The 27,958-nt window shown below is 39.6% G+C and overlaps 1 protein-coding gene across 1 annotated transcript in view; it reads right to left on the reverse strand.

Moving 5' to 3' along the window:
* Positions 1 to 27,958, reverse strand: part of LOC140243611 (uncharacterized) — an 80,146-nt gene that overhangs the window by 20,823 nt on the left and 31,365 nt on the right. Inside the window, exons 19-42 of the mRNA XM_072323277.1 lie at positions 27,255 to 27,373; positions 26,700 to 26,891; positions 25,044 to 25,235; positions 24,036 to 24,236; positions 23,234 to 23,473; positions 22,370 to 22,558; positions 20,617 to 20,823; positions 19,414 to 19,662; positions 18,509 to 18,754; positions 17,932 to 18,132; positions 16,018 to 16,605; positions 14,704 to 14,865; positions 13,616 to 13,777; positions 12,836 to 12,997; positions 11,748 to 11,960; positions 9,938 to 10,276; positions 8,561 to 8,920; positions 7,844 to 8,074; positions 6,595 to 6,748; positions 5,358 to 5,516; positions 3,889 to 4,153; positions 2,817 to 3,113; positions 1,980 to 2,124; positions 481 to 601 (exon numbers count right to left, since the gene is read on the reverse strand). Coding sequence (XP_072179378.1) covers positions 481 to 601; positions 1,980 to 2,124; positions 2,817 to 3,113; positions 3,889 to 4,153; positions 5,358 to 5,516; positions 6,595 to 6,748; positions 7,844 to 8,074; positions 8,561 to 8,920; positions 9,938 to 10,276; positions 11,748 to 11,960; positions 12,836 to 12,997; positions 13,616 to 13,777; positions 14,704 to 14,865; positions 16,018 to 16,605; positions 17,932 to 18,132; positions 18,509 to 18,754; positions 19,414 to 19,662; positions 20,617 to 20,823; positions 22,370 to 22,558; positions 23,234 to 23,473; positions 24,036 to 24,236; positions 25,044 to 25,235; positions 26,700 to 26,891; positions 27,255 to 27,373 — 5,394 coding nt within the window. The remainder of the gene's footprint in view (positions 1 to 480; positions 602 to 1,979; positions 2,125 to 2,816; positions 3,114 to 3,888; positions 4,154 to 5,357; positions 5,517 to 6,594; positions 6,749 to 7,843; positions 8,075 to 8,560; positions 8,921 to 9,937; positions 10,277 to 11,747; positions 11,961 to 12,835; positions 12,998 to 13,615; positions 13,778 to 14,703; positions 14,866 to 16,017; positions 16,606 to 17,931; positions 18,133 to 18,508; positions 18,755 to 19,413; positions 19,663 to 20,616; positions 20,824 to 22,369; positions 22,559 to 23,233; positions 23,474 to 24,035; positions 24,237 to 25,043; positions 25,236 to 26,699; positions 26,892 to 27,254; positions 27,374 to 27,958) is intronic.

Genomic DNA, 27,958 nt, shown 5'->3' on the forward strand with positions numbered 1-27,958 from the left:
TATCCATCCGTTTTATAATAGGCGGGTTTGTGTGTTAAAGCGAAATATGCAAGTTTGCCACACCATCAACTGAGTCCAGCATGCAAAAATGGCACACAAAGAGTTAAGCCTCAAGACTGTGTCCATTAAAGTCCACACTGGCTTTAGTTCATTAATGTGAAAACTGGATTGATTTTCATTGCTGTTCTAGTGTATTTGTTCTGTACTGCAGTTGCCGCATGAAAAGAAACCACTTCGTGGCTGTGATGGACATCATTCAGAATTGTGTTAGGTGAAAGTCCATTCACAGTCAGAACTTGATTTTCTTCCATTGGATGACCATCTCTGATAAAGGATTGCAAAATTAATTATAAAACTGGTACTGAATGAGATCAAAGTATCACTTAACCCGTTGAGGATGAGTCCCAAGTATACTCGGGCAGGTGTCTATGGGAAATGCATGTGGTAGCAATATTAGCCAGTCCTCAACAGGTTTATTACCTGAAGCCATCAGCACATTGGCACAGGAAGCCAGCAACCATGTCTTCACAGGTGCCCAGGTTTTCACAAGGACTGGAGGCACACTCATCAATGTCTGTCTCACATCGTTCCCCAGTGTAACCTGATGATGATATACGAGTGCATAAAAAGCTGTAATTTAGAAGCATGATACACATTTGCATGTAATCAATGGATACAAAATGTAGAACGCTCAAGGCAATAATCATGAAAAAAAAAACCAAGAGATGATGTACGTAAAATGACACTTGAATCCAGTCATATATGTAAGGATTTATATCAATAACAAGAATACAATTTGCAAGGAATCAAAGACTGAACATTCACCTTTCATCTCTGATCTCTGATGTTCATATATGAAATATTGCTTTCAGTTGGAAAATTTTCAAAAATCTCCCAGTTGCTATTCTATAACTGATCCCTGAATTGGAAAAAAAAAAAAAAAAAAACATTTAGAAGATCAAAGTTTCTTTCTCTCTATCCACTGGCAAAGTTTCATAGCATATTTCTTCATATTTCGAGCAGATTCAGTGAATTTAGATATCTCTGCCCAATCATGCAGCAAAACAGAGATGTAAATTTATGAATGATATGACGATTACTTCGGCAGCAAATTCTCCCAGCAATGACATGACATTTCAGTTTTTCCCATCAACGTGATTTCAAACCAGGAAGCTTCTTATTACTTCATGAAATCCATTGATCATTGGTAGGATGCAAAAAAGCCAAGATGTAGTTGCCTCAATACCATGTTGAGAGACAACTGGACGGAAAAGGGTCACAGACAAATTGAAGCGAACTGCATTGATCTGAACTGAACTGAATTGAACTGACCTGAATTGAATGGAACTGAATGAATTGAACTGAATTGAACAGAATTGAACTGAACTGACATGACTCGAACTAAAATGAACTGAACCAAATTGAATTGAACTGAATTGAGTTGAAATGAATTGAATTGGATTGGATAGGACTAGATTGGACTGGATTGGATAGGACTAGATTGGACTGGAATGAATAGTATTGAATTGAATTGAATTGAATTGAATTGAATTGAATTGAATTGAATTGAATTGAATTGAATTGAATTGAATTGAATTGAACTGAATTGAATTGAATTGAATTGAATTGAATTGTTTCATGTGGCTGGTAAGGCAGTATTGGACGCATGTAAGCAAGCAAACATGGAAGTGACAACTCATAGTCTCCTCAGAAGGACTAGGCAACAACGGAAAAGTGTGTCTTGCCTAGGGGCAACACTGCTGCAGAAAGAGGAGTGGAACAAGGAACCTCAGAATGGACAGTCCACAGTCTTTATTACCACAGCGCTAAAACAGCTCTCCCTCCAGAAATGGATGGAAAAACTCAAATCCAGTAAAACGGAACAGGGTAGAGACATGAGATGTGTGTGGCAAATAGGCCTAATGGTGCAGGTGCCATGGCTACAGTATGTCATCAGTAATTTCAGGCAATAGACTTACCCTCTGAACACTGACAGGAGAAACTTGCCACGCCATCCAGGCACGTAGAATCATGCATGCACGGCTGTGAAATACACTCGTTCACATTCTCTTTGCAGAATGAGCCATTGAATCCTGGCGGGCATTGGCATGTGTACCCATTTACCTGCATATTCACCAAGGGAAAATAATCTGTTAAAGCCAAATGGAAATCCAATGAAGTTTTAGAAAGAATATTAATATACAGTCATACCTGTCAATAGCCACCATCCAAGGAAGATGAAAAAAGTGGTCATTATAGACAGGTGGCCACTATAGAGAGGGTATAACATGCCTTTTCTCTCAGAGGGAATTATTTTTAGTGGCCATATATGGCAAGGGGCCACTACAGACAGGTGGCCGCTAAGACAGGTTTGACTGTACAGTGTGTAGCTATTTGTTACTAGAGATTTGATAGTAATGACGACGGCCATTTCTCTAATAGTCATACAATGATCTGTGTAATCTTCATATATAACTATTTAGTAAGGTATATTTAAACAAAAACTTGCAAGATAAGTTCTTCAAATGTGTATTTTAGTTGTTATTTGATCAATTTTTTGGTTAATTCTATGAAATTGATAAATTGCTTACAGTGTATTTTCCCCCTAATAACTGGCTCAGTGGTCTTACAAGGTTTCAAGAAAAGATGAAGAAGGGGAAGCTAACATAACCATACAGAAAATTCTAAAGGCCTGCATGAACCCATAGAGAAAGGACTGATTTTGCTACAACACGCATTTTATGATTTCCCACAGACACCTGCCTGCATATACTCTGAACTCATCCTCATCGGTTTTAGCACAAACATACATGTACCTGATCTACACAGGTAGCTCCATTCTGGCACTGGCTATCTGCACACTCGTTCACATCCTCCTCACACACATCCCCCTGGAAACCGTCCAGACAGGTGCAAGCATAGCTCCCTCCTTCCGGCGTCTCCCTACACCTCCCTCCATTCAGGCAGGGGTGGGAGGAGCAGGCGGGCGTGTCCACCAGCTGGCAGAAGGGCCCAGAGAACCCAGGCTGGCAGGTGCAGTGGAAGCCACCGATGTCATCGTGGCATGTGCCATTGTTGTGACAACTGTCGGCCGCGCAGTCATCAGTGTTGATCTGTGGCAGAGGAGGTTTCACTTTACCCAATGTGTTTTGATAGGCACATTGGTTAACCCACTGAGGACGGACTGATTTTGCTACAACACGCATTTCCCATAGACACCTGCCGGAGTATACTCGGGACTCGTCCTCAGCGGGTTAATATGGATGCATGCTTATCACAAAGTCAGTAGGTACACCATACTCTCACTTGCAGCACAGATAAAAACAAATATGCACATACTCACTGATGCGATGTCAAGTATTATGTATATCAAAAACAGATTCTGCAATTTGTGTACCTGAAGCTTTATATTTTTGGTACTGCATTTTGGAAGAATCTACTGAGAAAAGAGTATACAGGGTATTACGTGTATGTCTTCAATGCTACATGTACACTGTATACTGTAAAAGTGGATATTTTCGCGCCACTACTTTTTCGCGCTTGGCCACGTGAGAAGAGTTTCGCGTGCTCTTAATTCCACGGAATTAAGACATCAACATCTGGAACATATGGCATACAAAAATATTCACATGCTTTTATTTTTGCACTACACGTAGCTTGCGGTTACGCGAAATGCACGAAAATTCAACACCGCGAAAATTTCCACTTTTCCAGTATATCACACATAGATGTATTTAGCTTTACAAAGTTTACTGCTTTTTTTGTGACAATTTACATAATATCAATCTTTCCTTTTAATGTGTTCTGATGGCTAGATGATGAGATACCAGCACTCATCAAAGATGTCATATGACACATGCTAGTATCCTCATGTCTCCATGTTCTCACCTCACAGTTAACCCCCTCGAAGCCAGGCACACACTGACACAGGTAGGAGCCCGGTCGGTCCACGCAGGTCCCGTTGTTGCGACACGGTCCTGACCTACACTCATTAACATCCACCTCGCAGTGGACACCTGAAAATCCCTCACTGCAGTGGCAGAGGTAGCCATCCACCATGTCTTCACAGTTGCCTTGGTAACAGGGGAAGCTGCTGCACTCATCAACATCAATTTCGCATCTGTTCCCAGCATAGCCTGATAAGCAAGTGCAGCTGAATGTAAAAGGGGAAGAACACACTAAACTGTAATTCCTGGTCTCATTTCCCGTTCACTTAGCAATTGATTTCAGTGCAATCGCAAGTTGCAAAATTGCGACTAACACAGATAAGGGTTCACTATGATTTAGTCAACATGCACTGGATTTGGTTTTGGTATACTCGGTATATGAGTTGACACATCATAGATACATATTAACATGATAGATATGTGTCACATCAACACAGCAATTATATAATATGATTTGAAGAGTCTGAACTGAAGAGAATAATCAAACTAATTAATTTCTTTCTGTCCAGGACCCCATTTCATAAAAGTTGCTGTAACGGCAACTCTTGATGGAATGGTACATGTAATTGTCATGGTACAAGAATTCAGCTTCCTGATTGGCTGTTGCTATGGGAGATTGCTTTATCAACAAGAAATGCTATCCTAACATCTTTTATGAAATGGGGCCCAGGTCTATTTGTTTGAAAACCCAATAGATACATTGTACACTGTATTTGAAATATCACATCAAAACCAACTCAGCTTTGTGTGCGAGTTGGTACACACATTTGGGTGCTTTCTTTGCAAATAGGTGCAGATATCTGGATGAATAGAGATTACTCAATCCCCTAAACCCTATTGGCCCGAATTCACGAAGGTGGTACAAATGAAACCATGGTCTAAACCATGGACAAAAACCATGGAGCGCCAAGTGTCGCATGGAATATTTCGTCACGAAATCAGTCATTTCGTCGATGAAATGATTATTTTGTTAAGAAATGACAACATTTTGTAACTAGATGAACATTTCGTCCACGAAATGATAATTTCGTTAACGAAACGGTCATTTTGTCGACGAAATTATCAATTTCGTAACGAAATATTCCGTGCGACACTTGGCGCTCCATGGTTTTTGTCCATGGTTTAAACCATGGTTTCATTTGTACCACCTTCGTGAATTCGGGCCTATAGTGTCATCCTGGCTTCTTTGTTGGACCAATGATGCACATTGTTAATTGTGTGGGTCTGCCACCTTTACAACTAGGTAAAGTTTGGATGGATTTCTAAATGCTGATGAAAATGCTTTACCAAGTTAAGCCAAATACCTGAGCACATAAATGGTCAAATAAGAACTAAATTTGACAACAATCAGACTCTACATTTTCCATACTCCAATAATCATACGGAAAGAGAAGACACAGCATGACCCACCTGAAACCAGTTCCAGAGTTGGTGCAAACGCCACTATTTGCGCATGGCGTGTCAGTACAGAAGTCTATTGCTGCTTCACAGAAGGTGCCTGAGTAACCTTGGTCACACTCGCAGACAAAGGAGTCCACACCATCCACACATGTCCCATTGACGCAAGGGCTGGAAGGGGTAAAATGACAAGATGTGGTTATGATAGAGATTATGCAAATTCATTGGATGCAGTGATATTGGTATTTGACATTTACAATGTATACAAGTAGTGAATGGACAGGAGTGCGATGGTACAAGATTTCGCACAAGGTGAAAGATAGTAGCACTCTATTCAACGAGGCAAAGCCGAGTTGAATAGTGTGCCTCATCTTTCACCGAATGCGAAATCCTGTTCCACTGCATGAGTAAAGACCATACACTATTTGTTTTATACAACACCTCGAACATCAACAGATGTGGTCCACACAGATTCTTGAATTTAGCACAGAAGTTGCAACCATTTTTCATGAAAGACGAATGAGTAGCCGCACAGTCACAGTCACTGTGTACTTACGTACATACGCGAAACGGAGTTATTTACAAAAATGAGTGACAAAAGTATGCGCTTGTAAGTGCACTTGTAATTGTTGAGTGCGCGTGGAAATGTTTGTTTATTTGACATCAGAGCCGTGCGATGGAACAAAAACTTCAAGTCAATCTTGAGTTTAACACGGGAGTCAATGGAAATGGGTGACGTCAGCCATGCGCTATCCATTTTTACTCAAACAAAATTGCACGGCTGACAGCCAGAGCATGCGATGAAACTTTTCACTAAATGTCACGTGATGTGCGATCGGCCAATCGGATAGCTACATTCTAAGTAGGTGTTGTATAATGTCAGATAGCTCATTTGATGCCAGCGTGTAATACCTGAAATTTTGATCAAACACAATTTTGTGAAAAAGACTAATTCTTGACTACACTTCTTGCGCATTAAACATTTTAACCCGTTGAGGACGAGTCCAAAGTATACTTGGGGCAGGGGTCTATGGGAAATGCGTGTTTCAATGGATTAATGCTGCATCTACAAAGTGAAGTAGAAAATAGAGGGCCTATACAACAGTGCCACTGCATACATCTAGAAGCTAGCATTTCATTTCAACAGTAGCGATCGATCATAACATGATGTCTCACTATCCAGACATAATGACATATCTCGACATAATGACAAAATTTTGAGGGAAAAAATAATATTTTTTTCTCTCACCTAGAGAGGCATTCATTGATGTTCTCATCACACAGTATTCCAGCAAACCCAGTTGGACACTCACAAGAGAAGTTCCCAACCATGTCCAGGCAGGTTGACCCATGAAAGCAGGGCTCACTAGCGCACTCGTTGATGTCCACTTCACAACTAGGACCTGTATGAACAAGGACATCATGTTAACACACACACAAAAAGAGACAGCTTGAATTTGATCATCAGCTATGAATTAATGACGATCATCCTCTGACTTCTGAGAAAGACACAAAATAATCAAGCATTCAAAAAAAGAAGATAAAAAAATGTATATTTTGATGAATGAGTGAGAGAAAAAGAATATCTTCTAGAACAGATTCTCATAATATGCATCATGACATGAAACAAAATAAATAAATTCAGACAAACACAATGGTTCTTGTTACACACACACACGCACAAAAAAAATCCCACTTGAAATATGAAGGTTATGGAATTCTTAAACTTCACACATTTTTTTCATGAAGCTTTAATCATTTTTGTTTGTTTGAACTTGCTGTGCAAATGCACTGCAATGCTTGAATAGTTTCAAAATTTTGAGTAACTTTTTATGTATACATTGTTTCATTAAGTAGTTTGACTTTTTATAAACTGATTCAATAAATAATTTGCAACAACTATAGCAAGCATTTCAATTTCTCTAGTACCAGCTGTGAGCACCACAATTATTGTTACTTGTTAATTATTGATAAAAGCAAACCTCTTTGTGAAACAGATCTTAAAGGGTATGTACAGTTCTGGTCGAGGTGAGGATTTAGCTTTTAACATTTTGCGAGATACTCAGAAACCACACTATGAGAAGTCAAAGAGCATGCAATTCTAAGGGGTATTAAAAGTTTATTTGATGAAAGTCGGTTTTGAAATGGCTGAGATATCCAAAAACAAGGTGAAACAAGAGATCCCAATAAAAGGCATGGCCTGCTGCCTTTTATTATTATCACTTTTTTTGATATCTCAGCCATTTGAAAACCGATTTTCATCAAATAAACATTGAATCCTTCTTAATATTACATGCTCTTTCATATTTCATAAGAGGTTTCTCATTATCTCACTTAGGAATGTTCAAAACATGAATCCCCACCTCAACCAGTACTGTACAGTTCCTTTCACTCGTTGAGGACGAGTCCTGAGTATACTCCGGCAGGTGTCTATGAGAAATGCGTGTTGCAGCAAAATCAGCCCATCCTCACTGGGCTAAAAGAAATACTGCTCCTACCTTGGAAACCATCACGACAGCGGCAAGAATATGAATCAATCTCGTTAACACAGGTTCCTCCGTTCAGACACCTCTCCTCCCCCTCACAGAAGTTGAAAACCTCGGAACAGTCCACACTCCAATATCCAGGGGGACAGATGCAATGGAATCCTCCAATCACTGACAGGCAAGTACCATTGGCGCTGCATGGTTGGGTGGCACAGAGATCCACATTTTCCTCACATGTTGGCCCTGGTCAGACAGAGAAATGAGCAGTCAAAAGTAAATTCATGCCCACAAAGAAATGTCTGTTTCAGATTTGAAATTTGCACTGACAAAAAAAGGAAGTAAAATTAAAAATGGCAATCAAAATGGAGCCCTTTGTTTGTGATCGACTAAAGATTGTTGAGCAATGTACAAGATGTTTATAACAAATGTTACTTTCTTACAGGACAGTGCTGCTGCTTGCATAGACCTGAAAAAGTGGAATTCTTGCAGTATTGTTTGTACGCATTTCACACAACATGAAACTAGTGAAAAAATAAAAACACTCACATCTTTTGCTTGTCGCATGCAATACTATTCAAGAGTTTGATTCCGCAGAATTAACAACATGCAAAATTCATCATACGCAACCACAGCGAAAAATTACTCCTGCAAAAATGTCCACTTTTCAAGTGTTCATCATACGCCTGGTGCATAAAAGTGTACTAATAATCATCATTGTCTGTTGCTCACCAGTAAAACCATCTGCACATGTGCAATTGTAGCTGTCAATTCCATCCGCACAAGTTGCTCCATTTGAACAGGGGCCAGAGGCACAATCATCTCGATTGACTTCACAGTTACGACCTATGAACCCAAACTGACACTCGCAGCTGTAGTCCTGCCCCGGGTCCTCGCCAAGCGAGCACACACCACCGTTCTGGCATGGCTCATCATCGCAAGCATTCTTCTCTCGCTCGCACAGCTCCCCAGCATAGCCCGGGGGACACAGACACTCGTAGACGTCGCCAAGATCGAAGCAAGTCCCGCTGTTTTCACAGGAGTGGTCAATGCAAAGGTCAACGTCTACTTCACACTCAGGGCCAGTATACCCTACAAGCGAAAGGGAAAGAAATGGACATACAATGAAAGCTACAGAGTGAAAAACATGATATCAAACAGTTTTTGGAAAAGAAGGAAAATGCTATTGCAGTTACACAATGTCTTAATTTTGTTCTTTGTTTGTCAATTTTACTATTAAGACATGAAGATTTTCTATATATACTCTCTTCAATGTATATGTCATGATCAGACAAATAAATATCTGTGTGCAGTTGTACATACTTACAATTTCATAATTATCCAAACTCTGTAAAGAGAGATGGAAATGAAAGTCCTTGCAGCTTGCTTGTTTTGGAATGGCAACGTGAAATACCAAAAGTGATGTTTCAAGATTTTTTTCTTTTTTAATGCTTCTACCGAAAGCAAGGTTCACAATTCAAATATGTTCACAGGCAAAATGTTTCAAAATGTTTGTTTCCTAATTATCTCAGCAAGGAGATTCAGGTAACAGGAATGCATACACTGCCATTGATATAAATGAAACAAAAAGAGATAATGGTTAACCTGTTGAGGACGACTCCAGAGTATGCTCGGGCAGGGGTCTATGGGAAATTCATGTTATAGCAAAATCAGTCCGTCCTCAATGGGTTGATATTGATTTTCAAAGAAGCTTTCTGAAAGTGTGACAGTTACTATGAAAATAGGTGTAAATCTGATTGCTTCAACTACTCCTTTTGTTTTGAGAATAGGCCACATAACTGTAGACCAAGAAAAGAGAACACCAATATAGATTACCCCATTGAAGATGGACTGATTTTCCTATAACTGCATTTCCCATTCACCAAAGCCCAAGAATACTTGCGACTAGTCTTAAACGAGTTGAGCAATGAACATAATAATCACTTGTCTCACTTCGCTTATTGACATACATGTCATTTCATACATTTCCAAAACCTCCACCCTGGGAGTTACTCCATATGAAAGTTACAGTCATTTGCACCCACACTTTCCCCTCTATAAAGTATAATCATTCCAAAAAACATAAAAGAAAAAGATTGCAATACTCACCAGGAGTGCAGATGCAGCTGAAATCATTCACCTCATCAACGCACGTTCCTCCATTCCTGCAGGGCTGACTATTGCACTCGTTGATATTCCGTGAACAGTCCACACTAGAGAAACCTGGAGCACAGTCACATCTGAAGTCCGGGACCTCGCCGGGCATCTCTCTGCAGGTACCATCGTTAAGGCAGGGGCTCGGGAAGCACGGCCTGGTGGCAAACTTGCAGCGGGGGCCATGGTAACCGTCCACGCACTGGCATTCCATATTGGTGGTCGAGGGGATGCAGCTCCCGTTGTTCAGACAATAGTTGTCACAATGAATCGTGACCGTCTCGCAGTCATCCCCTGCATAAAAAATGAAATGACTTCTTCAAACATAAGCGAAGGGTGCTTCTCTTGCTGATGATGTCCAGTGTACTTTGTAAGAGGCTGGGCCTTACTGTAAATGTCAATATTTTCACGTGATTAATTTTTTGCGCTGCACGGCTCAGAAACACATTTGCGGGTCGTTGAATTTCGTGCTGTGCAATTGACAACCCATTCACACTGTGCAGAGAAAAATAATTGCGAAGATATTTTCGCGTGTCTTAGAATTCACACTAGTCAGAAGTAACGTGAAATACGTGAAAACTAATGTACAACGAAAATTTCTGCATTTAAAGTATTCTTAGTCTCAATTCTTGTGAGGGGCAGGTATGGTTGAAAGGAATTTACCTAAAATGGAATGAAACCAAAATCTGGTATGCAAAAGAGGGCAACAAATATGTAACAAGGGCACAGCGAAGTTCTTGGTTATTCCTAAGCACCCTTGGATAAATCAAATTTTATATCCACTACGCTAATCCCAAGCTGGGTATGAGCTGCTTGTTAGAGACTAATAGGGAAGCATTTCGTCATTTGTGACCGTGCACCTCAAAACGAACACAAAGTCGCACACACTGATTTTGCGTGAAGACTGAAAATAAGTGAAATGGGTCTACCTAGCCGAACTTGACTTCTTCATATTTTCTGACAGAGCGGGCCTTCTTTTACATTATGCTAAAATTTGGTATCATAAAACGGGCAGGAAAGTGTGTTTTTTAGCAGTTTATCTCGAACATTTTTGGTAGAATATAGTGATTAGGTGTGTCTTTAGAATCCCTTTTTCATTTCTGAAAAACCTTGTCCACACTCTTCACTTTCAAACTCTAATAACTTTGGAAAGGATAGTGCTACTGCTTTGAAAGTTGGCATCAATTATGGACAGAATGTGTTAATGAGGCATGCTCAATTTCAATTTAATTTGATAATCCCTTCATTGTTGTTGCTCTGGTGGTTTACTTCCTGTTTTTTGTCCCATTCATCGCACAGCCAGCACGGTTTGGTAAAGATTAAGCGCTTGAATAGACACTGTACTTCAGAGCCTCTTTTCTCAGTTCACACTTTTCCTGAGTTTGTGCTTTCTTTCCAATATTTAGATAGGTTAGGAGAGTCCATTTGATTTGAGTTATACATCATTTTAAAGCTTAAAGTCTGCTCTTTCAGAATATGGTCTTTACTAAAAATTCATGTCTGGCGACTTTTTGTTTGCTTTGAGGTGCAGGGTCACATTTAAAGTTGCTGTGCAAGCAGTAACACTCAATTCAAGTAACATGGAATGTTGCAATATTGATGTGTACCTCATAGGCACACAGACATGATACAGTGTAGTCAAGTGACTGAAAGATAGGATGTTGTGCAGAAACTATTATTTTGTTGTTTTTTTTGTTTGTTTTTTGCAAAGACAAGCAAGCCGATAGAGAGGCTCATATGACAAATTCATGATCTAGTTCCGCACCACTAAGTCCGATGGGACAGGAGCAGGAGTAACCGTTGATCTGATCGATGCAAGTACCCCCTCGTTGGCACGGCTGTAGCAAGGCGCACTCGTCTATATCTACTTCACATGTCACGCCTTTAAAGCCAGGTGCACAGTTGCACCGGAAGCTGTCCACAAGGTCAACACAGGTGGCACCATTTTGGCAAGGCTCAGATATGCACTCATTTGTATCTGCATACAAAGAAGCGAAAGTAAAATCATTAAATTGTGAGTAAAAAAACAAAAACAAATCTGTTTGATCATTATTCAAAACAAAATATCTGTGCCACAGAGGAAATTTTTGCTTGGAATAGCAAACCGAAAGAAATCTAAACTATCAATGTAAAATCATTTTCTTTTTTCTTATGGGCTTGGGTCAAAGTTTCATGTCAGTATCTCTATCAAAGCACTCATGGGAGAACAAACAACAGATTTTATCTTTTTCTGTGATTACCCACAATATCCTTTTCTGGTGGTTGCAAACTAATGTGTTAGCCTTTCTTGTGTCCTCTGTTGCCTCCTTAAAAAGGGACATAACAGCTGTGTCGCAAAGTCCTACCAACAACAACATCAGCACAGACACTCGGAAACATACAACAGCCATACAACATGCACTACAGCAGAAAGTGGGAGTTTAATACTCGTAATTTTGTCTCTCATTTCAACTGTTCGTGTTTCATGTTGGTACTAGTCACTATTTACAAAGGTCACAAGTGTAAAAAAAAAAAAAAAAAGAGAACAAGAGAGAAAAGACACCAACTCCCCAGGTATATGATAGTGTAATGCTTTATGGGAGAATGTGATGTACTGTTTGAAAAAAAAAAAAACATAAACAAACGAACTACAAAACAAGTGCAGGGAAAGTCATTTTCTTATTGGTCCCTCAGTTTTAAAATGCATTATCTTAAAAACTGGCATTATTATTGGTATATGCCATGGCTATTACACAATTGTATTTGCCACAAAATCCCTAGTATAGATCAGCAGTTTTTTAATTCAAATTTTTGGGGCTGATTATCATCTGGTAACCCTTCTCCCCTGATTTACGCTGTTAAGCTGACACAAACCTGTGCATTCTTGAACATCTTGAGCCCCACGGTTTGGTGTGCTCAAGTGATCCGGACACGGGTCACATGACCTCTGCTGGCGCCGACTCTGGAATGACCCTATGGGGCAGGTTTCACAAGGGACGAAGCCAGTGGAGGAGAAGGAACCAGGCTGGCACCACTCTGGAAGAAAGAGGAGGAAAAAAAAAAAATGGAATTCTCTGAAGAATTTCACCCAACACATTTAAACTTTGGATAAAATGCTGCATATTTCTAGCTTTAAATAAACTTAACATGTTTGTCTCACATAGACCTATCACTCAAATATTAAGATATGCATTATATGCCAAAACTATTACTGAAAACTTTTTGTGCATTTACACAAGAATTCTTATTAATGAAGACTGTGTCTAGGCTCAGTAATGACATTAAATTTGGTATTTTCTCAGGCATACTGTAGCTGTTCATCTACATTTCTCTCTTGCAATCTTGTCTTCTATGTATTTCCTATAGATGTAGAGAGCCCTCAACATAAAGCATCCTTAAACATTGTTTTAAAAATGAGCTTACATATGTCAGTGCACTTTAACCCGTTGAGGACGAATCCCAAGTATACTCGGGCAGGTGTCTATGGGAAATGCGTGTTGTAGTAAAATCAGCCCACCCTCAATGGGTCAATGTTCAGAGCATCCTATAACTCAGACCAGTCTTTGGACCCATTTATACTGGGAGTTTGGAGTGCTTCATAGCCCCATCTGAGGAGCAAATTTTGCTAGTACGAAAGTATAAAAGCATGAGTACCAAGGCACTGATCTTGTGAAGAGGCGGCGGTATCCACGGTAGAGGTACCATTTGGGCAGGGAAGGCATGATGCACTCATGGGCGTCGGCTGGTAGGTTCCTATCTCACACGCCCTGCAGGGAACTAACCCTGAGATGGAGAAGTGGCCAGCCTCGCATATGTCTATTGATGAACAAAGAAAATTTTAAAAAATTAAAATATCTTGTTGTTTGTTTTTTTACACACATGCATTTTGTAAGTGTAGTGGAATGATACAATGTATGAGAGGAGAATGCTACTGCAGTTTTCTTCTTTGTGTTCTTTTGCATAAATGATTGCCATTTATTTTGTCATTGTTCATTTCTTTACCATATCTATGTGTCCTTTCATCAAAAGCAAAGAAAGAATACCCCTTGTAGCTCTAGGTATAGTGAGGCTTTATTCTAACTTGCTGCATACAAGTATTTTCCTACAGATCATATGCAAGTCAGTCAGTTCCCAGCATGCTGAAAGTGAGTTTTGTTTTATTTTGTTTTGTTTTATTTTATTTTATTTTATTTTATTTTATTTTATTTTATTTTATTTTGTTTTGTTTTATTTTATTTTATTTTATTTTATTTTATTTTATTTTATTTTATTTTATTTTATTTTATTTTATTTTATTTTATTTTATTTTATTTTATTTTATTTTATTTTATTTTGTTTTGTTTTGTTTTGTTTTGTTTTGTTTTATTTTATTTTATTTTATTTTATTTTATTTTATTTTATTTTATTTATTTTATTTTATTTTATTTTATTTTATTTTATTTTATTTTATTTTATTTTATTTTATTTTATTTTATTTTATTTTATTTTATTTTATTTTATTTTATTTTATTTTATTTTATTTTATTTTGTTTTGTTTTGTTTTGTTTTGTTTCATTTTGCTATTGGGAAACTTTGTCATCAATATCATGGCTCCCCCTGTGCTATTAGCAAATAGTATTTTGTTCGATTTCATTATCACTGTCACATTCTGACTTGGGCATGCCCAATTTCTAGGTTGAAACAGGTGTCACACTGACATAATTGGTACATCAGTATCCCCTTCCCTACACCTATCTGCTGACCTCTGCACTGGGTAGCATTGGTGGAGCCCTTTCCCTCTGTTGACTGGCCTTCCTCGCAGGGCACGCAGTTACTCTGACCAGCAAGCTCCTGGTAGGACCCCCTAGGGCACAGCTGGCAGACTTTGGTCACTTCATCGTAGAAAGTCCCAGCCACACAAGGCACTGTGGACAGGTAATAAACAAAGGCATATAATATATACATCTAAACATGTATCTTTTCATACTCATAAACAGGCAAAGGTATGACTAGGATAAGGTGAAATGCATCTCTGTATTAATGTTCATAGGGCAATGCAAAATACTCCTTCTTCATCTATCAATGTAATGATTCTCTACTTGGTTCTGTTTGTTTCTGAATTCATCCAACTTCCGTAATGACTGCATGTCTTCCTCTTTCCCTTTTTCCCCGCAACTTTCAATCACATCATACAGCTATGTAATTAAATGAAAACTGAGAAGCAGATGCTGCAACATGCAATTTCACTTCATATTTTGCGTTGGCTTTTATTAATAAAAGAAATGACAGAAGTATCATCGATATTGGACACATGAAAAGCAGAAAGTTATTCACACGTCTCATACGAACATGAGGTGATGATCTGATGTCATCACAAATTAAAGTCATCCACAAATGTGTGCACAAATCTTTACGAAACGTGATTTATTCTTTCCGAATGTAATCAGCAAAAGAAACACTAGGCACCGTCAGACTGGTGAAAGATCAAGAAATTTAAGATCGCAAGGTCTTCGTGATCGTTTGTCGTCCAGTCACACTGGCAGTCAAACTTTTTGATCTTTGGGTTAACAAATTTGGGTCACTGGTGAAAAAGAAAAAAGAAAGAGTACACTGTCTGATGGCTAGTTATTGTGACGAAACAATGAATACCTGTGCATCACAATGGCTACAAGGGTCGGAGGCACTGCCCGCAAACAGGTGGTGGACTGTTCACGTTACAAACTTTGCGAAGTTTCAGTTTCTAGCGGTCACACTGGCAAAAGAGCAAGAAGTTTGGCAAGGGTGGGGAAATACCCCTAGTTGGAGCACGGAGGTTTCGTGAGAAGTTTTGCGAGAAGTTTACGGTAACACTGGCAAAACTTTGAGAGCTTGAAGGTCGCAATCGTAAACTTCTTGATCTTTTGCCAGTCTGACCGCACCTACTGGTTTCATCTATATTAAATACTGTGGTGTTGTAATACTTATGCCCGACTCTGAGCTATGGGAAGCACCAAGTCTTCATTGCTTTATGGTAAACATGTCTCTTGATCTTTAACAATTAGTAATTTTGTTGTTGTTGTTGAGGAAGTAAAATTTACCGCACTGAAGGTCCTCATTGTCTGCCGTAAAGCCATTGTCACACAAGACCTCTGAGTAGCCAAAGGTCAGGGATGTGTCGTCAAGCGTGAGGTTTGAGCTGGGGACATCGAGGGAGGGAAACGTGCCAGCATCAATCTCTTCCTGGATGACATCAGACATCGCGATCATCAATTCTTCAGCTTCAAGGGCTGCATCAAAGTTGCTCAAGCTCGGGTCCTGGTTCACATTCGTCACAAAGTCCCACTCAACTGAAATCACTTGTTGGGAGCCCACATCTCGCCTGGCTCGATTCACATCGTCATTCCGCGCCAACATCGCCTCCACTCGACTGCCCGGTACCCGAGATGAATCATCTCGCCTTCGCCGACGTCGGCGCCGCCCTGAGACAGAGGATATATCTCCACACGTGACCCGCACGTTCTCCACAGTGCACTGGTTGTTCTGGGTGCAGATGTCGCTGAAGTCTGTGTTGATGAGAATCTGCAGGAAAGCAGCAGCTATCTCGTCCTGAGTTTCCTGGGTCCCACAGCTACCAGTGAAGTAAAGGAGTTCACTGGGTAGATTGCTTCTCCCCGGTCTTCGTACACCTTCAGAAGAATCACAAATTGATCTTAAAGTTAGACTTAAATCGGCCTCATGCGATTAATCGAGGGCAGAATACCTCCAAGTGTTATTTCTGCATCATTGCTTTTCTTTACAGGTACAATTCTGTTGGTAAGTTTGCTGCTGCTGAGAAGCGAGGTTGGAAAATACATCATTTTTACATCTTGTAAAATTCTTTTTCTATAAGACATTGTTTCACGCTTTCTCTTCTTTGTAATACAACTAACATCATTACTTGTGCTGTTGGCATCATCCTGTTCCTGATAGGCAGGGGCATGTTACTCTGAAGTATGGGCCGAGGGTAATGTAACACATGCTTGGATCCAGATTACCAAACAACCAAACAACAATCACTACTGGCAAATAAGAAGAAGCTCTCGTTGTTTTTAATATATTGTAATGTCATCCTATCAATCACTTTTTGATTAATGAAAAATGAAAATGAAAAATAATCAGTTGATGCAATCTGAAAGTTTCAAGTATCACTCAGCTTCAAGAAATTTGAAAGCTGTTGGTTATGTACCAATCTAAATGTACATAATTTTTGGCATTTGTGACATTATTTTTTGGAAAACTTAATACTTCTATAGAATTGGCTGATTTCATCTCTACTCATGTACGACAGAACACTGATTCGAATATGATATTGCAACATGTAAATTCAGAGTATTCAGAGGGAGCAAGGATCAAGACAGGAGGAGGAAGAGGTACAGTATGTCAAAAAAGAAAAAAAATTACAATCGAATTTCCACATTGATAACTTTCAATATGATTAAACTGTCTGAATGTTAATTTGGGGTCTAAAAATATAACATCTTACCTATATTTTGAAGGCAATTCCATTCAATTTGGTTATAAGTGGTCATGGTGAAATATGGATCATTGTAAAACATGCAATGAGTCTGTTTCTTAGTTTAGTTTAGTTCACGTTATCAAGTTTAGCACTTGGATGCTCTTGGAACTGCCTATTAACGTGTGAACACAATGAACAGAACTTGGAAAGAAAGAATTCCTGACATATACTCTACATAACTCCTCATTTCTCTTTGACCACTGAAGCAAATCCAATGGGGTTTTCTGTAAGATGTGGGCAACAAGTTTTAGTTTCATACCCTGAAATTGTGTTTGGATTGATTCACTATTTTTAAAGTTATTGTTGCGGAGGGTCACATTGTAATTTGAAGGGGGACATACAGAAAAGAGGAGGGGGGAGAAAAGGAGAGGTGGAGAGGATGAAAAGAGGAGGAGGAGGAGGAGGAGGAGGAGGAGGAAAAGATAAAGTGGAGGAGCAGTCTCAGATTCTGACTTACGGGAGCAATCCGGAACATAGGCGTGAGGACTCCATAATCCCGAGCTACCGCACACATAGTGCTCTGGTGGTCTCCTGCTGGGGGGAAGTCGAGGGATGTCGAACCTGGCGCTGCAGTGGATGCTGCAGAAGCGACCGTACGCCCACTGGTCACACGTCAGGGCCCCGTTGCTGGGGACATCCAATTCTTTGCAGGTTACAGCTAGGTGAGTAGATGGCAGGAATAGAAACCAACTGACACCAACTACACGTAGGACTATAAGTTGTTTATTCAGTGTTACAAAGTGCAATGGCAACAGTATCTGCATGCATTTCTTGATTTCATGAAATTAATACCAACATCACCTCCAGTCCCGAGTGCATCATTTCATTTCTGCTTTAAGTTTTATTACTGCTGTTATCTCAGAAACAAGACCTTCAAGTATTTTAGATAGGACTAAACAAGAAATATACATGATTCAGACAAAGAAAATAGTCCTAAATCAAGCTTACTGTGAGTGAAGTAACGAGAAAGCAATGCAAGAGGGAAAATATGAATCAGCCCATTCCTAACACCTTTTTGAAATCTTCTTACTTACGCATGACTTCGACAAAGAATTCACAGCCCACGGTCTCTCCGTTGTCCGTGTTTGTGGCCTGGTAGTTCACCACATGCCGACCCCATGGAAGCAGCGCCATGTCGTTGTCATAGTTACTGGTGATAAGGAGGTCGTCCCCTGTGACCTCCACGAAGACGGGCGGGTCCCATGAGACTTCTGTAAGGGTTTCACTGGTATTCAGCCTGATGTCAGGGGGACAGAATTCTACTACAGGTGGGATCTCATCTGTGCAGAAACAGAAAACAATCATGTTATGAGTTTCATCTACAAGCCATTACTGACATTTTTTAAAAGTGTGTTATTTTGGGGTTAACACATATCACTTTACTCTCTTCTCTCTCCAACCATTATTAAGTTTCATTGAAATATCCATAGTAGTGTTTTAAACAATCTCTTGATGCGGTATAACCATGGATAGTGTGTATTACCAAAGTGAAAGCTGTCCATGTGTAGTTTACGTTCATAAACAGAATAAGATCACACACAACAAAGGTTGAAGCTATATTGAAATGAAAACACAGTATAAAGAGAGTGTTACAATTTGAAGTTTTTGCATGTTTCCCTGAAACACTGATATTAGTCAAAGTCATCTATGCAAATTAGGAGAGCTGATGATGTCATCACCTCACAAACTTCTCACTGAACTCCTCACATATCTTCACTCAATTTCCTTTCTTTGCAAAAGGAGAAAATTGTATTCTTCACATGAAATCAGTATTGCAGAGCTGTTAAAGCCTGACAGCAATGACTTTCTATCTCATCTGAAAGAATTTCAACTAATACCTTTGTCTGAGTTTACTCTATCAGAGCCAAATTTCACTTTGCATTGGTTAATATACTTCTCTTTTGGTTACTGTTTGGCCAAGACAGCACTACAGTCATACCTCGAATGTAGATGGGGAAGGAGCATGTTACGTTGTTTCCTGCAGAGTCAGAGAAGGTGAAGCTTGCTGTGGTCTCTTGAGTGAAGTTGTAAGGAGAGGTGAGGTCAGCTGGACTGGTGGCCACTGTGAGCTCATCATCTAGGTTGTCCTCTGCAGTGGGAAGGTCAAAGGTCACCTCCACTCCCCAGCCTTCTGTCTGCGTGACGGATTTTGGTCCAGGGCACGATGTCAGAGTCGGTGCCACTTCATCTACATGAAAAAAAAACAACAAATGAAACTTCGTTCTTTGGGTTTCTTCTCAATGATAAAATGAAGGTAGCTGCCTCCACTGCAACAGAAAAGGCATCTGTATTAATATCATGCATCTGGCCGTTAGTCCATCTACTGTATCTATCCATCTATCTATCTATCTATCTATCTATCTATCTATCTATCTACTTATCCATCTACCCATCTGTTTGTCTAGACTATTTATCTTTCCATAAAATTATTTCCTTTCACCTAAGTCTTGATCTATCTATCCCTTTTTACCTCCGCCAAGGGAGGAGGTTATGTTTTCATTACCGTTGGTTTGTTTGTTTGTTTGTTTGTTTGTTTGTTTGTCCGTGTGCAAAATAACTCAGAGTAGCTAACGGATTTGGATGAAACTTACAGGAAAGGTTGAGAATGACACAAGTAACAAATGATTAAATTTTGGTAGTGATCTGAGAATTTTTTGGAATTTATGAAGGATTTTTGATATTTTGACAGGTAGGGTCAATGAACTTGGGAGTTCAAGCTGCACATTTTTGAGGTTTTCAAACGCGCACTTAAGTGCGTGCTCTAGTTTCTGCTAGTATAAAAATGGCAAGGTGCGCCGTGCAGCTGAGGGTTTATGACATATTTTTATCAGTCATTGTGATGCAAGAGAGTTCTGGGCCCCGTTGCAAGAAAGTTGCAATCAATTGCAAATAATTGCTAATTTTGAAACAACCATTCTGATTGGCTCAGGGTCTGCCCTATTAAGAAGACATGCATGCAACAATGATTTTGATTGGCCAGTGACAATCAGTTGCAAGTTGCGTTTAAACGCAAAGTTTCTAGCAATGGGGCCCTGATCTATCAACATCCATCTAAAATCTGTGACCTCTCACTTTACCTTAAAAACCCAGACATGCCAATCCCTCTCAGGTTTATAGAAGAGAAGTTTCACAGTTAGCTCACCTATGCACGTAATCTCTAGACTGTCAATGCTGGCATCCCACTCCCCATCTGTTCCGCACCTGACGACCGTCACAGCGCCCTCTATGGTTAATCCATCCCGACAGAAGAATGTGCACTCGGTTCCGTGGTAAAGCTTTTCCTGGTTTGCGCAGGAGGTGGGGTAGACACCTATGCCCGGGGGCAGGTTCAGCGGGTCGCATCCAACGACTGAGGAGAGGGATGTGAGAGGAAACCAAAGAGGTTACATACTCATTTACCTACAAAACAGACTCTGTAAAATTTCTGGGATCACATGGAGATGTAGAAGAGCCCTACTTACCATGCACTAATGGCGGACTTTGCTCAGCGTGCATATAGAATAATTGTGCAGGGCAAACTGCGAGTCTGCAATCCTTGGTTGGCTGCAAGCAAGAGAGGATAGCTGTCCGCCATTACTAGGAAGGGCAAGATCACTCTTGAGGACCTTCTAGTAATGACACACCTCACTAGAACGCACTCACTGAGCAGATGGGCTCTGTGTATTGCAAGTTAGCATTGCATTCCAATACCTAATATTATTAACCAGTTGAGGAATGATTTTTGCTACAACATGCACTTCCCATAGACACTGGCGCGAGTATACTCGGGACTTGTCCTCATCGGGTTAACCTCTTTGGGGGAAATCTACAAATCCCCACTCAGAACAACACACATCCATTTAAATCAGTCATGAAGACCTCTTGTTGTAGAAAGTAGCAAGCTATTTTACATAAATAAATACATTTGTCTTTTTGTATGATAAATGTTATATTCTCTTTGAGTGATGAAAGCACTGTCAACCGCAAGTGAAAAGAAAAATACTATGGAAGAATCTGAATTCTTGAGTCTTACCAAAATGAAATGAACATCAATATGATTCTTTCTTGAAGTATGGGTTGAACAGATAAATTGAATTTAATTTCAAACCAGAATAACACTTCTTTCATATACATAAAAGTGTAGGCCTACACAAATCTTGGCTAACTTGACAAAGGCCTAAATTTGAGAATATCCCATCTACATGTATACTACCAATGCATAACTTAAGAAAAAGTATAAACCAGGAGCAATGTTGAGCAACGACCTACTAGTTGGAAACATCATAGTACTTCACTGCACTGGAAGTATGAACACAGTATTGCATAGTCTTAAAAGGAACAAATGGTGTATTCAAGGATTATTATACAAACATTTCTGATTACTAGTAGTTTCTGGTTAGTTAAGTCAAGCTCTTATTTTGATGTCCCAAATGAAATAGAATTTCACATTGTAGAGTTCTCCTTGGGGCGCACAAAATCAACCAAAACTTTAAAACTTCATGAATTTTGACAAATGTGTCTGACATTTTTCTCTTTCCTGTCCACTGAATACTAGTATGTCACTCTTTTTCTGCATTCACTAAGTCTATATGAAGAGTTTATTTGCAAAAGGGGCTAGATCCACGTTTAGTACTTAAAGAGAAAAACTGGTTTATTTGTGAGAATTTGTACACAAGTGTATGGAAAATCTAAATCTAATTTTGCAATTATTTCTATTCAAATGGTTGTCTGCAGTTGAAATTTTCACTGTAGCTAACTCAACGAGAATTCTGTGCAGTGATGCTAATAAATCAATTTTCATCAAAAATGGATCTAACCCCTTTTGCAAATGAGCTCTTCATATGTATGTATGGAAAAACACTTTCAAGTGATGTCGAAAGGAGGAGAAAAAGCACGAGAGCCATTTATCAACTCACTGTCACAGAATGGTATGTCATCTCTCTCCCAGTACATGTTCTGTCCAGTGAATTCACAGCTTGTGTGACTCGGACCGACAAGGGTGTACCCGACAGAGCACCCCACCTCACACTCACTACCCCAGGTATTGTCGCATGACCCAATCAGGTTTCCAAAGACGGGTGGTGATAATCGCTGGCACCGCCTCACTGTTAGATGGAGAATGGAGAAAAAAAAAAGATTTACTCTGTACTCTCTACACATCAACATGAAAAGCGATTTCACGTGTTCAACCTTACACGACTTTAAGAGACAGGTACAACTTTCATTCATCATTCCTGCAGAATATCTTCTTTTATTCATTTGATACCTTTTATGCCACCTACATCTACAAGCTCAAATGATCAATAGTCCCATTTACAACCAAACAGGAAACAAATGCTAACAATTGTAAAATCCAATACATTTTGAGCCTGCGGACCATTACATACCTGTACTCTTTTCAATGGCAACTGAGAGAAATGGCATGCTTCTGTTTTTTTTTATTCTACAGTAGCAAAATCAAGCATTGCTGATTAATAGCCGGAAATCCTGTACAGCACGATTTGCTTCATAACACCACTTGAAATGTAACAATGGTATAACAGAGGAAGTAATACATTGCAAATATCAAGTGCATTTCATATGCCTAAATTTAACTTAGTATGTAGACCAGTTGTCCATAATGCATTTGAACAGAGAAAAATGTGACATGCCATTGAGCATAAACAATGACAGGAAGCTACTTCCCCCTCTTCATCAAAATAAATGTGGTAGGTTAGGGAGAATGGTTCGCAGTATGATTACATGATAAGTTTGCACGAATGACAACAGAGTTGTCGTACCTCTGACAGAAACTTGGAAGGAGCAAGTCTGCGTGTTTTGGGCGGCATCTGTTGCCACGCATGACACGTCATAATCTCCCTCGGCTTTCAGGCCCTGCTCCACATCGCACTCGACGATGGCAGCGTCGGGACCGTTGTCGGCGGCGGCGACGAGCCAAGTCACATTTCCCATGAGCTCTGATCGGCTGGCGTACACGCTGAAGTCAGTGGGGCATGCCGTGAAAACTGGTGACGCAATATCTGGAATTCACATATTGAAAATAGGGAATGAGAGAGGGGGATTAGAATAGTATGGAAGAAATTACGACAATGACAAATCAAAGGATATAATGCATAACATCTTATCCCATCCTCATAGAGCATGTTTAGTACAAACTTTTGCAGGTGTTTTGGGGATGAAGTCTTTCTTTACTATCAACAGCAGATGAACCTGACCTGTGGAAGCTTTATGTAAATGAATGTACATTGTATACTGAACTGTTCATGTACTATTATACATAAATAATGAAGGTAAACTTAATCAGTCAAGGCTACCTAAAATTTAACAGGAAATACAGATACAGTGTAGGTACAAACATCAATGGATCAGCTAATCAAGGCACGAACTTGGGTGCTCTTTGTAAAACATGAAATGCAATTTGGCAATTATGGAGAATGATTCATCTTTACAGTAGTGTTGTACAAACATTATTGATACCCTCACAAGTATAAATGAATATACCTGCACAGCTTCACTGACAATGAAAATTACTCTAATATCTGTCCATCTACTGTATGAGTATGAGATTGAATTCTCACTAACCAACACAAGTTGCCAGGGACGCGTTGCGCAACCACTGCCCCGAACCTAGGCACACGGTGTGGGTGAGAGTCTGGGGCCTGACTTGGAAGCCCGGTGTCTCACATCGCAGGAGGCAAGTCTCCCCAAACCTGGGATCTTCCATGCAGTTTGGAGGGGAGATCAGGATGCCCTGAGGAGCCTTGAGGGGCTCGCAGGCCGTGGCTGTGTGTGATTCAGACACATGAGGGCGCTAAATCAATCTCACCATCCTCACTCAATGTCAAAATACATGATGGAATGGATATGAACTCTGACGGACATAAATCACAATCATTCACTCTATGGTTAGGTGTGTCAAAAAAACAAATAAGAAAACACACTACATATCATTTACCACCGCTACGGATAAAACTGAAATCAGGACAGTCCTATAGACGTGTGAGATTACAACTCAGGGAAAATAAGGACATGACTTGATCTAAACTGGGCAGTCTTTTTAAAAACACATTGCTTCCAGAAGGTCCTCTCATTTCTTATACCACAACATTGCAAGGTAAACAATTTTATACCAGGGTACCTGCTTCAAGACATACGGTAAAAAATATATTGTCCAAGAAGGTACACAGTGGGTAGGATTCAAACCTGGCAGCTTCTTTTTCAAGTGGCAAAAGCTCCTAGGCATTTACTATCACAGTTCTTCCACTGTGGAGGGAGGCTGTCACAATTTCATCTTAACTCATTGAGGACAAACTGATTTTGCTATGACGCCCATTTCCCATATACACCTGCCCATGTATACTTGGGATTAGTCTTCAATGGGTTAAGGACTGCATGGCTACTAACTTTGCCATATATCAAATGTATAAATTCATGCTAATTATCACTGATTGGGCATAAATAAATGATTAAATACAAGACATGATGTTACCCAGAAAAAAAAAAATCTCGATTGTTGAGTGACTTCTGGTAAAAAAATGAAAATTATTGACAGAACATTTCATAAACATTACTACCAGGTTCACTTCATACCTCTGCAAGCAAATTCAGTCCCAGACCAGGTGCCATCAGCCTGACACCTCCTGTGACTGTCCCCCTCCCCATAGAAGCCATGAGGGCAGTAGAAAGAACACAGGGTGCCAAAAATCTCCACCCCTGGTGGATCCTGGGAACAGCCTGACTTTACAGCCTGGGGCGGCGTGGGCAGTGCTGGGCAAGTACGAGCTGTGACACATTGGAAATTGAAAAAGTGGAGAAGAAAATGAAAGAGAAATAAAATCTTCAGAGTAACTTCCCCTTCCCGTCCACCACCATCCAATCACTTTTATAGTAGTATTAATTGATTTTATGTGCACTCATCAGGTTATGACAAGGATATTAAAAGATAAAGTATAAGCATGCAAGGTTTTACTCAGGCAATGAAAGACAAGTGCAAGGGCCAAAGTCTACAAAGGCACACAAATTCAGCTGATATTTGCAAAATTCAGGCTAAGCTCATGGAAAAACCTTTGAAGATAACGTCACTACATGCCATGACATTGATAACCTTTGATTAATTGTCAGGAATACGCAACTGGTCTTTCCATTTATTATTTTTCCTTTAATAAAACAATGCATGTGTCATATACAATCTTCAGACAATTATCCTAAATGCTTCGGAAAATGTAGCTGCTTAGAGGTGTGACACCATATCTGAAGAACTTTGCAGATCAATGAGCATTTTGGGTGCAGATTGTAATATAGATAGTTTCCCTATTTCGTATCATATCTTACAATCATATAAATCTCAATTCCTACACTTTGTCCATCAGTAACATTAGTCAGTAACACAAACAGTTAGTAACATACAGTAAGTCAGTGGAGTACATATTGAGACACTATCTGAATTTTGAGATGGTAAAGCAGACAATTATGATCCAGACTCAAACTCATGGGCCAAGAAAATATTGTTTGATAATCATAAATTTGTAAATATTCCGTCATTATCAAATTGCAAGTTACAATGATATAATCCAAATCAATTTGTACACCAGCTGCAATCCCCTCTGTGCTAGTGAATAGTTGTCTCCTCCATACAATGACAAACAGCACACAAACATTAGTACACTCATGACATCACGCATATCAGCACTGCAATCAGCATTGTCACATTCATTCATCATTACATCACTAACAGCACCACCATCAACACCATAATGAACATCAATGATGCCAGCACTTACACTGTATCTTTACCATCACCATGGTAACTGTCATCATCAGACATACCATGAACAGTATCATAATTACTTCAGCATCATCTCTGTTGTAATCATTGTGCATCATCACCATCACTATCGTCATAACAGATGTCAAGTTAATGATCAATACTGGAATAGTTAACTGTTTGAATCATTGCTATCATCACCATCATCATCATCATCACTATCACCACCATCATCATCATTACCATCACCACCATCATCATTACCATCACCACCATCATCATACTTTAATAATCATACTCAAATCCTCATGAATTCAGCTACAGAATGTAGCAGTGCATTAAGAACATGTATATTGGAGCTAGGACTAATGCCGTGCAGAAAAGATGACACAAATCATTGAATCAAATAGAAAAGAATCAAATAAACCTAACTTATGAAATATGTTTTGATAAATATGATTTTTCATAAGTATGTTTCTCACGCTGGCAAGTTGCATCTTCTCCATCCCAGAAGGCAGGAGCTTGACCATTGTCCAGTTCACAAGTCCTGGTCTGTGGTCCGACTAACTCGTAGCCCTCGTTACAGCTGACCGAGCACCGAGAGCCATAGATTGGGTCAGAGCAATTGACCAGTGATCCCCTGGCAGGGGCTTGGAGTCGAGGGCATCGATAAACTAAAACAGGCAAGAAAGGAATGAGATTTGCTTTGACTACATCTGTACATATCTCTAACTTTCTAGAACTAAAACTGCATATTAATGTTTTTCTTTTGTGTAAGTACACATTGGGGATTTTTTGTTTTTCTTAATCAAATTCTTGGTTTTCTCTTTTTGTTTTTTCACTCAGCAGCATCTGACTTGTGAAACAATCTGCAACAGAGTGTCAAGTCTCTACACAAGGTTGAAAAATTCAAGCTTGTTCTTTAAACTCGGTTGCTCACTCCTCAAAAAATTCTGCCATGCTTAAATGTTTAACTGGAAATTGCTTTCATTTATTGAGATGTCTGAGCACTGTGAAAGTACAATGAAAGTACTGACCATTCACCCTGACACTAATCTCACAGCGGGCACTATTTCCAGTGGGGTCTGTTGCCCTGTACGACGTCAACGTGGTGCCTTCCGTGAAAGTCGAGTTTGGACCAGGGAAGCCATCCACCCTGTCAATCCGTAGGAATGAAGAAGATTTTCATTTAAAGTTCATGTGTCCCTTTTGCAACCCCGAAAAATTAGATTCCTTCCATAAGCTGATACATCGTAGAGGTAGGAAATTAAGACCTTTCCTCAGAATGATAAAGTGTAAAATTCTTCACGATATAGAGGGAATAAATACTAAAGATTTTCAGTGAATTTATTCGGTGGACCCCGAAAAAATTCCAACCATTATTCTCTGTACAAAAGGGGAGCGTATTCTCGAGTGACATGGGGTTAGTTTTTCATTTCTTTTTTAAAAATTTTGAGCCGTAAAATTTCATACACGACGATGGGAGACATTATTCTTAAACCATGCAAACTTTCATGACGTTTACGAAAGGGATATACAACTTTAATGATTACTAGAACTTGATACTTCGACTACCATGAGCGATACAATGGACAGAGTTGTGAACATGTTGGTGTGTTTGTACAGATGAGTGTATACACACACACACACACACACACACACACACACATTTGTATGGTTGTACAGGTATTCCTTTATGTGAAACATGTACCTGTCCACCTATTCAATCATCTGTCTCTCT

The sequence above is a fragment of the Diadema setosum genome, chromosome 20 (assembly GCF_964275005.1).
Source record: "Diadema setosum chromosome 20, eeDiaSeto1, whole genome shotgun sequence".
In the NCBI taxonomy this organism is placed as follows: Eukaryota; Metazoa; Echinodermata; class Echinoidea; order Diadematoida; family Diadematidae; genus Diadema; species Diadema setosum.